Genomic DNA, 13,988 nt, shown 5'->3' with positions numbered 1-13,988 from the left:
ATGTTAAACTGAAACCCCATTTGTTGGTTCCCTAGGGCAGTTTTATGATCTTGCTAACTGCCTGCATCCTTCATTGTTCTTGGGACTGGGGAAGATCTACCAGCCAAAAGAAGCTGATTTGATGCTCATTAGTTATACTGAAAAAATTTACATCTATGCATATAAACTTTTTGAAGTTATGTGGTTCTCCAGTAGAAGTATATTCTAGAAGTTTCTTTCCAAACCAAGAATTCTAATTGACGGTAATTAGCATTGTACTTTCTTTTGCCTCACAGATAAAGTTAAAATAGAACTACATGTTCAGATTCCAGAGCAATTTCCCAGTGAGACTCTAGCATCAGTAAGGTAGGTCAGATACAAAGAACTGTATCATAATGACTTACGCAGACTATATAACTTTTAGTTTCACTTACTTAAATAAAAAAAAATAATGTTTCTCTGATCTGTAAGGGATTACTTGCAGCTCTTTAACTGCAAGTAATAACTCACAGCTAACTTCCCACCCTTCTTTATCTACCTGTTTAAGTACTTTACATTCACACCAGGTATCACTTGTAACACACAATAGAAACATACCATCACTTGTGGACACCAAATGTCAAGAAACTAAGTGTTAGCTAAATCACCTCCCACTCATGATACCATTAAGCAGAAACAGAAATTTCACCACAAGTCTCTCTTGGAACTGATGTGTTTTGGTAACGTTCTAGGAGTAGATTCCTTAAGCAGAATTTTCAGTGATACACAATACACAACTTTTCATAACTTAATGACTACTTATTAATTTAAGCAGCATGTATTTTTTTTAGAAAAAAATGCAACCCACTGGTACTATTTATGTGAAATGAAGAAAAAGTCATTCTTGTCTTTAGCTGGAGAAGCCTACCTGGAGTGCTGAAGGTAAAAGCAGAAGTTTAAAGGTAGGTTACAAGGAAAAAGGCAGGTTTACTAAAAACCATCATCGTGTGAGAGCTACGTTCCAGTCCTTGCTTCAAGTGACAGCTAAGTCACACTGTAGCATTTTATGTTAGATTGCAAGGAATAAAGCTTACTCGTTGGTAAATATGATTTTATTTATTTATTTATTTTTAATAAAGATTTCTGTCCCATAGAGAAACATCTATGATCTGCTACAGTACCAGTGCAGGTTTCCACAGGAGAAACCTTTTTGCCTATGAAGTAAGTAAATAGCACAGTATGGAGATAGATAGGAAACAAGTTCAGTGCCACTGGTTTAAGTGTCATTCAAAATCTCTGGTAAAAGAGAATGGTTGCATGCATTCTATGCAAGGTTCTGCAACTGTAATCCAAGAGTTTGCAGTTAAATAATAACTCAAGGAACTGAAGTAAACTGTTTTATTCTGCATATAAATTATTAATGTTGCAGTATTACTGATATTTCTAAAATAATCACTGATCAAGCATTAGGTAATTTCAGCAAAATCTATTCAAAGTTTTATCAATATTTTAATAGAGATAATCATGTGGGGGGAGGGAACATTATGATTATCATGACAGTTCTTTGTTATTTTCAGTATTCATTACATCAGTAGAAAATCTGGCGGTTTTTTTTTTTTTTTTTTTTTTTTAAGATTGAAATCTGAAAGCATAAGTTCCTGATTCAAGTACTGTGCTTTCTAGAAGTCTGCAACCTACATACATACATACGTTCTGGTGATGTTAATAACCTGATTAAACAATCAAAAATGTGATGGTTGCTTGGCAACAGAGGTAACAGATCATTATTAAGATTAGTGCTTCATTGTACACTCATTCAGATATCCTAAGAGCTGACTCCCCTATGCCATCTTAATTCTTAAAAGTTTATACTGGCTCAGTGTACGTTAGCTAAGGAGTTTTCTGGAGAAAAACCATCACTAACAAGTAAAAGGGCAGTGCCATTGCTGTGTTAGGGCAGTGAGAAACACTGCTTTATGAAATGGCTCATATGGGTATAAATGTGTTTATGTGCTTGACCGCTGATGCCATGGTCTTTGTCAGTATACCACTGCAGGAAAGAAAATACAGAGACTGTTACCTCTAGCTATGTACAAGTCATAAATCAAACTGTAGACATAAAAGCAGATAAAAAAAATTCAGCCATCCAACATGAGGCTAAGTCAGCAGTCAAAGACAATCATAGCAGGGACAGAAATCCCTGCAACTTCCTGCTTTCTGTGTAGGAAATACACCAGCTATTTATGCTAGAAGTACAAAATAAGTACATTACATGTAATGTAAGCTAGATGCAGCTTCTTGGTTCAGTATAGTGTCCCTTCTCACCACACTGTTATCCCTGCTGAAGGACAGACCATACAGTGCGCTTGGCTTCATTCAATTTCATTTATCCACTGTTCCTCAAGGGCTGGGAACAAGTAGGAAAGGAAGCACAGCTACCTTAATCTGGGAATTTCCATGCACAGTGTAAGACTGGGCAAATAACTGCTCTGTCTTACAAGTCCAACAGGGACTCCAAAAGTTTATCTTGGGTAAAGAAATGGACTTAGCTGAAGTTTACTTTTCCTTATATAGAAAGTATACTATTGAGTGAGCTATTTCTAAGACTAGGACTGGCTTCGCTGTTTTGAGAATACAGAAAAATAAAATGAATGATCAAATACCAGAAGAAACTACATTAGTTTTTGTTCTTGTATAGTAGATATATGGAGAGTTAATGTTATGATTTAAATTACTGAACATGAAATACAAATACGTAAGCTTTGTTTTAAGTTGGGAGCTGTTTTCTACCTAACTAGGGGGAGCTATTGCTATCATTCTCATAATACAAGTCTATTCATATGAAAATAAATACAACACAACCATACCATTGCCTGAAAATCCACTTCAGCATCAACAAGAGCTTTGGAAATCTGAGCTGCTTGCTGAAAGTGAACATTATCTGAAAAATGGAAGAAAAAAATGGAAAAGGTAAACAAAAATTGTTTCTGTACGACTATGGGGGAAAAAGCAAAACAATGAACACAAACTCCCCAGCACTGCTGCCTGAGACACAAATTAGGAGCATAAAGCTGTATTATTTTATTGACGTAAATGTAACAGCCTTGCCCCTTCATGCTTTTGTTTTGTCAGTAGTAGAATTGCAAACCTGTCTGTAATACTAAAATGTCTAATTAACTGTAACTCACCATCTGCTGTTCCATGGATAAGGAGATACTCAACTTCCTTGAATTTTTCAGCTCTGGCCATTACCGTTGAACTCTGAAATTAAAGAAAAGGAAAAAAGAAAAAAAGGTGCTATTTGTTAGATGATTATTTGCTACCAACTGACTTTGATTCCAGTTGACATAGTCTGGTGTTCTTCAGTTAAAAGTAACAACCCTTGCCCTCCTCCCCCAAAGTAGCATATTCACATATCCAACAGCACTGTGCTCACACTCGAACCATTCTGCACCGGTGTGCAATTATTACCAAAGGTTATATCTGTCTGCAAAATGACAAGCAAGTCCAGAGGGGGAGAGTTTTGTGAGTGAGATACACATTTAATGCTTTGCTAGCATGTTGTTAGCCTGCAGCACACCACTTACCATTGGTTTTCTTTGCTACTGCAGGCAAGTTAAAAATGTTGCCATGGCAACAGTGCACCCTATGATAGAAAGGAGACGATAGTACAGACTATACATGTTATTTTCCTCACCAACATGTATGCTATAGTCTACCTGTAGCTAAGCCAGCAGAGCTTGTATATATGTATGTCGTCATTCTCAAGTAAATACATCTCAGAAGTTTAAAACAGTGACCTCCTCCAAGTATAATACAGGCATGCCTGACAGAAAGAACTCAAAAGACAAAAATCTATAAATAAAAGTCAATCTGCATTTTGGGAATTATAAGATAATATGGCAATTAAAAAAAAACAAAAAAAACAGTAATTGAAATTAATCAACAAATTGAAAACACTGACACAAACGTTCACCAGAACATAACTGAGTTGTACTTGGTCAAGATTGTGACCAGGTAGTAAGGAATGAGGAAAGTAAAGACAGCAGAAACTGCATTTATGCAAGGAAAGGGAATAGGGTTGCACTTTGCCATGAGGATAGGAAGAAGCAGATGGACAACACAAGATACTGGAGGCTTGATAAGACAGACACCCAACATTATATGTTGAGTGAAATTTCCTTCTACTAGCAACATTATAGAGGTTCTCTTCTAAAATGCCTGAGTCTCTTTAAAAGTAAGTGTTCTCCATTTTAGAGCAATTTAAAGGCTACTGTGGCTAAGAAAATAAATAAAAGTGAGTTAAGTACAAAAAATAAAATGTGTATTTTTCCCCCCAGCTTGCACGAAGGCTTGCCTGAGTGTACAGACAGGAAATGGAAACTTCTCCATTTCTTGGTAATATAATGCATTTGACTACTTTGGTGTACTAAATATAAAGTATCTTTAAAGAAGAATTTAATATTCTTTAAAGAATATTAAAATTCTTTTGTCATAGCAAAAATACCATACCACAATCTCTCATTTGTACCAGTTCAATAAAATTTAAAGACTGAGTCCAGCAGGAGGAAACAAATCAACAACAAAACACCTCCAACACATGACACTGCATTTGCCATCTTTTGGTAATGAAAGGCTGCAGTTCAACAGAAGCCCCATCAAATGCATAGAAGGCTGTGCACATTGGAAGCATGGCACCATCCACTGAAACACACCAGTACCAGAGTATGGATAGCTAAGTAAGAGGGCCAGAATCTGAGGGGACATTAAGCAAGGAGCACTACTACCGCAGCCAACCAGTGTATAAAAAAGAAAATGACACAGGCAATATCCTTTGAATGATACACTTTCCATAGGCATGGAAGAGAACTCGACAGATTATCTTTATAAGCTTTCTTCCAGCAAATAAATGTTAGTTTTGTTTAAGGGACTGAAAACCTATGTGTGGAAGCCATACTTGATCTACAGTTTTCAGAATTTCACCTTTCAAAAGCAGTTTTAAGAAAGGCATATAATTTCTTTTTGTCTCCCATCACTAAACAAAATAAAGCTGTAAGATACTTCCGAAAGAAGGCACACACAAAAGGGAGAATTTCTTTTCTAAGTCATTTATCACTTGCTGTACCCGTACGTAACACAGAGTGCCTTCCCTAAATTGTGCAGTAAATACAAAGCATTTTTGCCACCCCATCCTTTCCTAAGAAAAGATAAAAGAGATGTCACCATAGCAAACAGTCTGAAGTTAGACACAGTCACAACTTGAAGCACAGCTGAAATAGCTGAACAAACCCTAGGCGGACTGTATGTAAATGCAACGTAGTTTATCCTTTCCTTTTCATAGTTTGCTGTCGTGACAAAGGTTCTGAAAATGGGCTGCGTGCAAGTACTAAGAATTAGGCCCTGCTGAGTGTAACTGGCTTTTCTAAAGATCACACAGCAGTCAACATTTTATCAGTACTCAACAAACAAGTTAAGGTTTGGCTGAAACTGAAGGTCTCTCTCCCTTTAAGCATATTCTCAGATAATAGAACAAATGTCAAATCAGTACAAGATGGCATATTTACAAAATTGTACCCTGTTTTGCATAACCTAATGATGCAGCAGTTCTTAAGGACTGAACATTTCAAATCTGCTAGAAAAAGATTGCCAAATCTATGACTGTTTCAAACACTTGCCAAAAGCATATCAAATTCAGAGTGAACTGCAAAATAATCTCACAAGTTGAACAGTCTCTTTGGTATGCTTTACACGGCTACTACATCTGACCGACAAAGCTCCAGCCTACTTTAGCCTCCAGTCCTTTACATGAGGGATATTTCTGACATCAGATGAGATTTCTGCCATTCAGCCTAGGGCCTGTACTCATGGTTTCAAGCTTATAGTGGGAGCCCTACCCATGCTCATGACTGTCTTTTACAAAGTGCCAACTTTTAATACCTCACAACCCTTAAGTGGCACTGATCACACATAAGTACTCTACAGAGAGGATTGTGAACCATTCTTCAGCCTGGTAACTGGATGCCAGATCTCATCAATGAATAAATGTGAGATCTAATGTCATAGTAATACATAGGTAGGGTGTACCTCTCAACACCACTAGACACAGTTGCTTGAGATGAAACATTCACAGTCATTAATATCACTCTGCTTTAGGAAGGAACTTAGCAACATATACCTATTGTCAACAGGTGTGCACATAGCCCCATTTCTTTTAAATTAGGTCACACAGTACAGGGTTTATGCAACCTTTCACTTTCAAACCAGCTTCCTGTTGGATGCGGTAGAATGGGAAATATATAACACAGCATGCAAACCCGACAGCATGAAGTTAACACACTTTAAAAGCTTTAGCTAGGAGAGCTTTTCAGTACTGGTTTTGCTGAACAACACTCTGTGCAGGAGTCGGCCATCAGCTTCAGTAAGGGGCCAGGAGCAGATTTAGTGGGCCTGATACACTGAAGGAAGGGGCTGTAAGCCAGAGAAACATGCTGGGTGGAGGTCAGGAAAGGTCCTCAGAAACAACAGCATCCCAGCATCACTGTAACTATATGAAAAGCAACAAAGCCACCTCTGAAGCTACCCACCCTCTAGGTTTATGTGGAAAAAGCACATTCCAAGTAGTGCGTTATTTGGAGCTTTCGGCAATAAATGAAGATTTAAGTCAAATTTTCCTGTCTCTAGAAGAAGCAATGAAGTACGACAATCTGATCTGTGCAATTGCCCCTCCTCCATCTAGCCACCATTCTCCCCAATTAGTCCTCAGAGTAACACATTTGAAACCTTTAGCTCTTTGGTACTGGCAGTTTCAACGTGGCCATTGCCAGCAATGAATACTATGCCAAGAAAATCCGACTCCTGGCTTGAAAGGATTAAACAGTCCTCTGTTGCCATCTGTGCCGTGAAGCTGGTGAATGACTTTGTGCACCCAGAGCGTTAATGTTCGTTCCACACAACGACAGTAACTTCTATTTACTCTGCTACCTCACAGACCTCCTACAGTTCCCATTACCATAAAGAATTGCATTTGGAAAATAGCAGGCAGGCTGCTGCAGGCTGCTGGTCAGCCCTGCTGGGTCCAAGCAGCTTGCCTATTAGAGGCGGACACAGTAGACAATCACCCTGCAATCACTGCTGATTTCCTCAGCTAATACAGCAGTTGACAAAAGATCACTGTAGTAGTATGTCAAAACAGACACTTCAGTCTGTATTTCAATGTATATAATCATATGTTTTTACACACTTTCAAGTCACTCTTTCTTCCCCACCTCATGATATTGAAATAGCATAGGACTGATTGCATCTTGGGAGGAAAAAAGAATCAAACTGATTTGCCAAGCTAAACAGAGAGAGTGCCCCATCTCTTTTTCTCTAAAATTTATGTTTGGTTCCAACATCATTATAGCTAAACATCTCCATGATATACCACAATAACAAAGTACCCTTCAGATCACTCACTGTTCTCCAATAGTCAGTGTATTTCCACCTCAATCTGAAATTTAACAAAACCTTACAGAAGATTTGGGCAGCTCTGTTGTACTCTCTGCTGCTTGCAGTTTCAAAAAGCCCTTGAAGCAACAAAAAGCTTCTGGCACACTGAGGGTAAACATTACTCCTCCATTAGAAACTTCTCTGTACAATGAAGCAAGATCTACAGGTATTTTGTTCCTGTTATATTGCCTGGAAATTCCCTCATTTCTGGACAAACATCAGTTACTTTTGATCAGCGTACAGAAACCCTATATTCATAGAGATGAGGCCAAAATTCCAGCCCCAAGTTGGCTCTCAGTTGGTCTGCAGTGTATTTGTATGCTCAGAGAACTGACAGGATTGCCTACCTGTGAAGGTTTCCAAATACCTGGATGACTTTGCTTTCCCTGAATAAAACTTACAGCTTCCACATGATATCCACATTATTTAATTAAATTTCAGAGAGAACTGGAGTAGATTTGTCTTGATGGAAATGTTGGAGGTTTTTGGTGTTTGGTTGTTTTTTTTGTTGTTGTTGTTGTTGTTGTTTGAGATAATATGTAGTTTGCCCATGAGCGTGTTAAAACAAATTTGTTTCTTAGTGATTAAAATAAAACAGTTTTACAGCTTATTTTATAATCTGCATAGTAGCCAAATGGAACTGAATGTAAAAGAAAGAAAACCCAACAAAAATGAGTAAACCAAACAAACAACAGAGAGCCCACGCTATACAGCAAGGAGTAACTGCCTCATTCAAATCCAAAAGCATGAGACTGCAACCTCTAAAAGCAGAATGCAATAATTAACACTGGAATGAAGAAACAAACTGAATTCTTCACACGGGGATGCAAAAAAACTGTATGAAGAATGGCTTAGGAAGGAAAGTATATACTTAAAAATGAAATTGATTTCTTACGTTATAGTTTCTCAGATTATCACTTTCTGTAGGAAGGCCCATGTATCGCTCTGTGTATATTGAGTCTGTAATTGAAAAAAAACCAACAAATAGAATGTACTACTTAATTTCCAATATTTCTGTCTGCCACACATTTCACACACTGATAGACACAATAAGAATGAATACTGGAAATTAAAACGAGATGGAAGATAAAAACCAAGTTTTCCACAATGAGCCAAGTAGGTAACCATTATTATTTAGAGTATTTAATCTTGTGGTTGCCATGGACACTTGAATGTTGAATATTAATAAAGTACTTTATGTCAACGTTACCTTATTGTTATTCTTTCAGTAAGCCTAAGAAAATTGCTGAAATAGCTGCTAAAACAGTTCAGTAAATGCTGAACATTTTAAAAAATGTATTACTTTTTTTTATCTAAACATTTACTGCTCAAAATCTATGATATGAAATGTTGTAGTAGCTTAGTACTCAGAAGGGCTCTATCTTATATATAGTCAAAATTTAATATATAATTTTCCACAGATTTTTCAGTATGATATCCTATTACTTTTGCAGATTTCCTTCTTTATTTTAACCATACAAATCAGTGTTTATTACATCAACATATTTTAATGTCCATTTGATTTCTCGTCAGTGTTGTCAATTTTTTGATGCTGAACAAGAGAAATGTTAAAACATTGCCACACTGTACTAACATATACTGTACTGTTAACTATACATTATTATCTGGGAGGAAGTTCCCTATAAAACCATATTTATAGCCTCATGTGTCTCACAACCTTAGAAACTATAACCCAGAAGCTTGTACAGACTTGTCCATTTGTTCAGCTTTTCCTCACATCAAGCTACATATAAAATTAAACTTGTCATATCCAAAATTTACGTTCTTAAAAGGAAGAAAAAACCACAAAAACACAGGGAATGCAAATTTGATTGTCATTTTGAGAGAGCAGTTTGCAATGTAAGTTTGATTTTAGATCTCGCAGTTCTCTCTTTTTTTTTTTTTTTTTTAAAAAGTAGCATTTTTAATACACAAAGTATATCCAATACTGATCTCAGTACCTCAGAACATGTGGCAGCTCAGGAATACGTGAGCAGACATGTTACAGCATTACTACAAATATAAAAAATTTGCATCATTAAAGGTCATGAGATTATCTGAAGTTGTGGATGTGACTTTTTAAAAGGGAAATAAGGTTTAGGGAACTGGTTTTATTCCGAAATGCAATACCCATGAGTTCATAAAAACAGACCAAATGGCATTTATATGGCATCTAGTAGATAATCAAAGTTCTGCACTATGAGTCAACACTTTGCAGCATGTGCACTGCAAGACATATGGGAATCCTTGTAACAAGGAAGCCATCACATACCATAATATTGCCAACGTGACACAGGGGCAACCGCTATTCCACACTTGAACACGCCGCTTCCAGAGCCAAGCACCATGGAGGTCACATATCCCCCATAAGACTGAGAAGAAAACATTGCTGTTATTTTAGTCAGAAAGAAAAGGATGGGGCCCATCTGCTAAGTGGTTCAGACATTTATAGGATCAGCATTTTTCATATTAATGAATTCCATTCTGAATTTGGGTCAGATCTCACTCAGCCTGCACAGTGCGGGAAACAGACATCAAACAGTGCATGGCAGCTGTGGCTCTGATGAATGAGAGCTTGCTGTGGAAAAGGGGTGCAAACGCCGTTGATCTGTGACTCAGCTTAGAATGACAGTGTTTGGTAGCACTGTAGGCAGCAGCGAAAGACAGGAAACAAGACACTGCTGAACCACTGTGTCCCTCTCCATGCTGGGGAAGTAGGTGGAAGCAGAGCTGAGGCCCATAACATGCCTGATGAATAGTTGCACCAGGGCACCTGAAAATTTACAGCTCCCTCAGAGCAGGCCTATGGCAGCTCACTTACTTCCTCTCCTACAAAGCGTCAAGAGCAAGACTGTGTCTGGGGAGTGAAGGATCTTCTGCTGAGTCTGTGGGAGGAACTGTGCAGCAAGACACTTCTTGCTAGGCACAGAACATTCACTCACAGTCTAGCCTGATACACAGATGAGTAAATATCTGACACACTTGAGCATTCAGGCAACAAGATACCTAAACAATGTCACCGACCTCCCAAATGACTGCCCTCACTATAGTTTGAAGAGGTTATTTAAGAAAGTGTGCCCACCCACATTCAAGAAGAGTGATTTTTGGATCTCATTTTTGCCTTGAGAACAGATTACAGGCAGATGGAACTGTGGCTTAGTTCAAAGCTCTTAAATGTTTGCTCCAGCTTCAATACTTAAGTCTTCTCAATGAGATCAACAAAGTAATGCATGTACTTACTAATTAAACCCATGTATGAATACTTTGCATAACCTGGCAAAATGAATGCACTTTGCGAGAGGCTGACAATCTAAGAACCCAAGAGAAAGAAATTCCCATGGGTTTGGTATCCAGGATACACGACCCCCAGCCTAGCCCCAGGAGGACTGCTCTTTAACTATTCATCCCAAGGCTCATAAGCAGTAAGATGGGAATGCATTAATTCCTCTGTTTCTGCAGAAAGAATTTTCCTCCTGATAAAGTTCATTATAGAAGGCTCAACTTCATACAGCACAGAGGTGTTGGAAAGGTACTAAAGGCATCGGTGTCATCATAACTTGCCTTCAAACAATTATTCACTGGTGCTCATCGTCAGCAATGAAGAAATTTCAACTCACAATTTAGTTCAATATCCTGCATACATTCCTGTATCTAATTCAACACAAAGCTTGCGAAAAACACCCATCTGAACACCAGAAAAACAACGAAACATCATCCTAGCTTGGAGAAGTGCTTAAACAGAGCTTGAGTCAAATAGTTAGCATTAATGCTACATACATATATGTTTTACCTTGAAGCTGAGAAACTATGTATATGTTATTAAATGCTCCCTCCTCTGTAACAGAGTTTTTAAAACATATCCAAATCAGAGAAATCTACCCTGAAATAAAATAGTCACAACCAAACAGTACATTTAGGTATTTTCAGACTGCTAGTGAAAACACTACAAGCATACCATGAAGCCTTAAATTATTATTATTATTATTATTTTTATCTGGAGTCATCCAATTAATATCAAGAGATACTACTGAACATATTTGGACTTTTTTTTTTTTTTTTTTTTTTTTTTTTTTTAATATTAATATCTGGGCAGCCTGGTCTAGTAGTTGGCAACCCTGCCCATGGCAAAGGGGGGTTGAAACTAGATGATCTTTGAGGTCCTTTTCAACTGAGACCATTCTATGATTCTGTGATCTGGTACGCAGTAACTTGGCTGTGACTCTTTAAATAGTTTTTAACACCTCCAGTAGTCTGAACTTCTGTTTCAGAAGTGCCTGAATGCAGCTGGGGAATGTCTCATGCATACAGGCAACTGCATGACACACTTAGATACTGGACTGTGCTGCTAGACCAGAGGTGCTTCACACTCAATACTCGAGTACATCACACCCACAGGAGGCAGTACAACAACTAGTCGTTACAATTAAGTAAGCCAGCCAAGCAAATTTGAGTACTTACCCAACCCCAAATAGCTATTCTGTCCTTATCAACAAAGCTCATTTCAGAAAATGTTCTAAAAACAAACAGAATAATTGAACACTTAATGGATTGCAGGTATCTGCCATGGTACAGATGTGTCTAGTTTTCATTTTGTTGGCCTCTATCTTCTGTGGATAAGCATGTCCCACTGCACAGCAGTGACTCCTTATGACAGTAGACCCTGAAAGGTCTGCAAAAATTCTTAAATCACATCCATGGACATCTGTATCATTTGCTAGAACTAGGTCTGATCCCCAGGTTGTCCCCATTCCACCTCTCTGCCACTTTTTCAATTCCATATGTAACTCTGAGAGAGTTATTAACTTCAGTGAGATTCTTCAGTATAAACTAAGTGACAAAGATGAACTGTAACAAACAAAGGGTACCTCAGTGCATACAAGTCTTAGTTGCAACAGAGAGTTGCCAAAAGCTTGGAGAAGAACTTTGAACTACAAATTCATTGTTAGTGTGCTTTCCGTAACTAAAATGACAGCTTATCATCCCTATAAAAACAGAAATACAGCAAATTTACCATAGCATTATCTCTTCTCTCTTTTTGAGCATAAAATGATGGTTGGCATAAAAGTGACAGTAAAAAATGAACGTAGAATTTAGCCATGTTCTAGCCAATAATTTTGAGATAAGCACAGAAAAGAAGGCACAGTTGTTGACCATTTCACTGCAGCTTACCTGGCTGCTGAAATCTGATCTTCCACTTCATAAGTTCCCAGTCTTCGGTTTATTGCATGCATGATCTCATCCCCCTGGTACCCACTTCCTCTGCCATCAAAGCTGGCCACAATGATCTGCTCTGTACTGGCAAGGTACGTAGCCCAGTTAATCCGGAATACATGATCTACTTTCTGACTACAGGGTCCTGCATACCTGGGTGAAAAAACCCATAGCATTCAAGCACTTACTCTCCACAGTCTCTCATATAGCATTTGAAATGATTTGCACACGAAGAGCAAACTTTTAAACTAGACAGAATGAACAAGAAAAACATCACTCACTGACATCAAACTGCAAGCTTATCTGGACATTAAGAGCAATACACTTCTTGAAACTTGAATTTTGTTTTATTGCTTTTTACTGTAATAGGAAGCTTTCATCATTTAAGTGGCTTATCAGAAATCTGAATCAAAATATTCCTTGGTTGTCTTGATGTATCCATTCATCTGAGTTTCAGTGATGATTTACCTATTTCTGTTCCATTTACTTAGGATTTTTTTTTTGGTTAAAGTCTGAAATCAACAAATAGCTTTCATCTACAACATGAAAAGGATCTCTTTTCTGCATTTTTAGTGTTTCATCAGTGAAATAACTGTTACAGTCTAAGCAAGCTATTTTTTTAAGCATGCTGTGAAAAAGGAATAAAAGATTGAAATTGTAAATTTTTGTTTGAAAGCATTTGGAAGCAGTTGAATACTACAAAGTCAGTTTAAGTACCTGCAAGGTACAATTATGTTCGCATTCACCTAACCACTGTCCAACAGAAGGCCCACCAAAGTAAGAAATGGTCTGGTGACTCTTATGGCTGTAACCTACTTTTCAACATTTTGAAAGCAAAGAAAGGCTATTACGAATAGTTGATGTCTAACTTTGTTTCTGTACACTCTGAATCCTGCCACTGCTGAAGCGATTTCTAATACAAAGATCACTATGAAGCAGAGGTGACCCTGACAGTGTCTCAGGTGTCAGTAAAAAGAAGAATCAAAATGAAAAGGAATTGTGCTGAAGTGCTGAAGAGCACTGATGGCTCATTAAAGTGTTCAGTGGGCAAAAACTGTTACAGTGGTCCAAATTATATTATATAAAGATGTATCTAATAATTAATGATTACTCTCTTTGAGGAGTAATCTCCTGGTAAACAAAGGAAAAGTTAACATTTCAGTAATTTCCAGTTAGAAGAAAATGTACTGACACAAACAAAAGTGCTTGAGGAAGAGTGGATCAAATGGCACATGTTCATTAGCTGTTCTACATCTTTTTTTATGCCTTAATTTTTTTTTCTCAGAATAGGAAGAATGCCTTGTCAGCAAGGGTGTATTTCTCTAGTAAAG

The 13,988-nt window shown here is 37.6% G+C and overlaps 1 protein-coding gene across 3 annotated transcripts in view; it reads right to left on the bottom strand.

Moving 5' to 3' along the window:
- Window positions 1–1,055: 1,055 nt before the first annotated feature.
- Window positions 1,056–13,988, bottom strand: part of DPP4 (dipeptidyl peptidase 4) — a 38,708-nt gene continuing 25,775 nt past the window's right edge. For 2 of the 3 annotated variants that reach the window (NM_001031255.4, XM_046943603.1), the window contains 7 exons: window positions 12,616–12,810; window positions 11,905–11,959; window positions 9,719–9,818; window positions 8,342–8,406; window positions 3,147–3,219; window positions 2,826–2,899; window positions 1,056–2,008 (listed from right to left, as the gene is read on the bottom strand). In NM_001031255.4, coding sequence (NP_001026426.2) covers window positions 1,910–2,008; window positions 2,826–2,899; window positions 3,147–3,219; window positions 8,342–8,406; window positions 9,719–9,818; window positions 11,905–11,959; window positions 12,616–12,810 — 661 coding nt within the window. In that variant the 3' untranslated portion in view covers window positions 1,056–1,909. Of the gene's footprint in view, window positions 2,009–2,825; window positions 2,900–3,146; window positions 3,220–8,341; window positions 8,407–9,718; window positions 9,819–11,904; window positions 11,960–12,615; window positions 12,811–13,988 lie in introns of those variants that run through there. The other variant, XR_005861246.2, reaches the window with a different exon arrangement.

Source organism: Gallus gallus, chromosome 7 (genome assembly GCF_016699485.2).
Source record: "Gallus gallus isolate bGalGal1 chromosome 7, bGalGal1.mat.broiler.GRCg7b, whole genome shotgun sequence".
Lineage (NCBI taxonomy): Eukaryota > Metazoa > Chordata > Aves > Galliformes > Phasianidae > Gallus > Gallus gallus.
The sequence above is the reverse complement of the archived record's forward strand: the minus strand, read 5'-3'. Positions and strand labels throughout refer to the sequence as shown.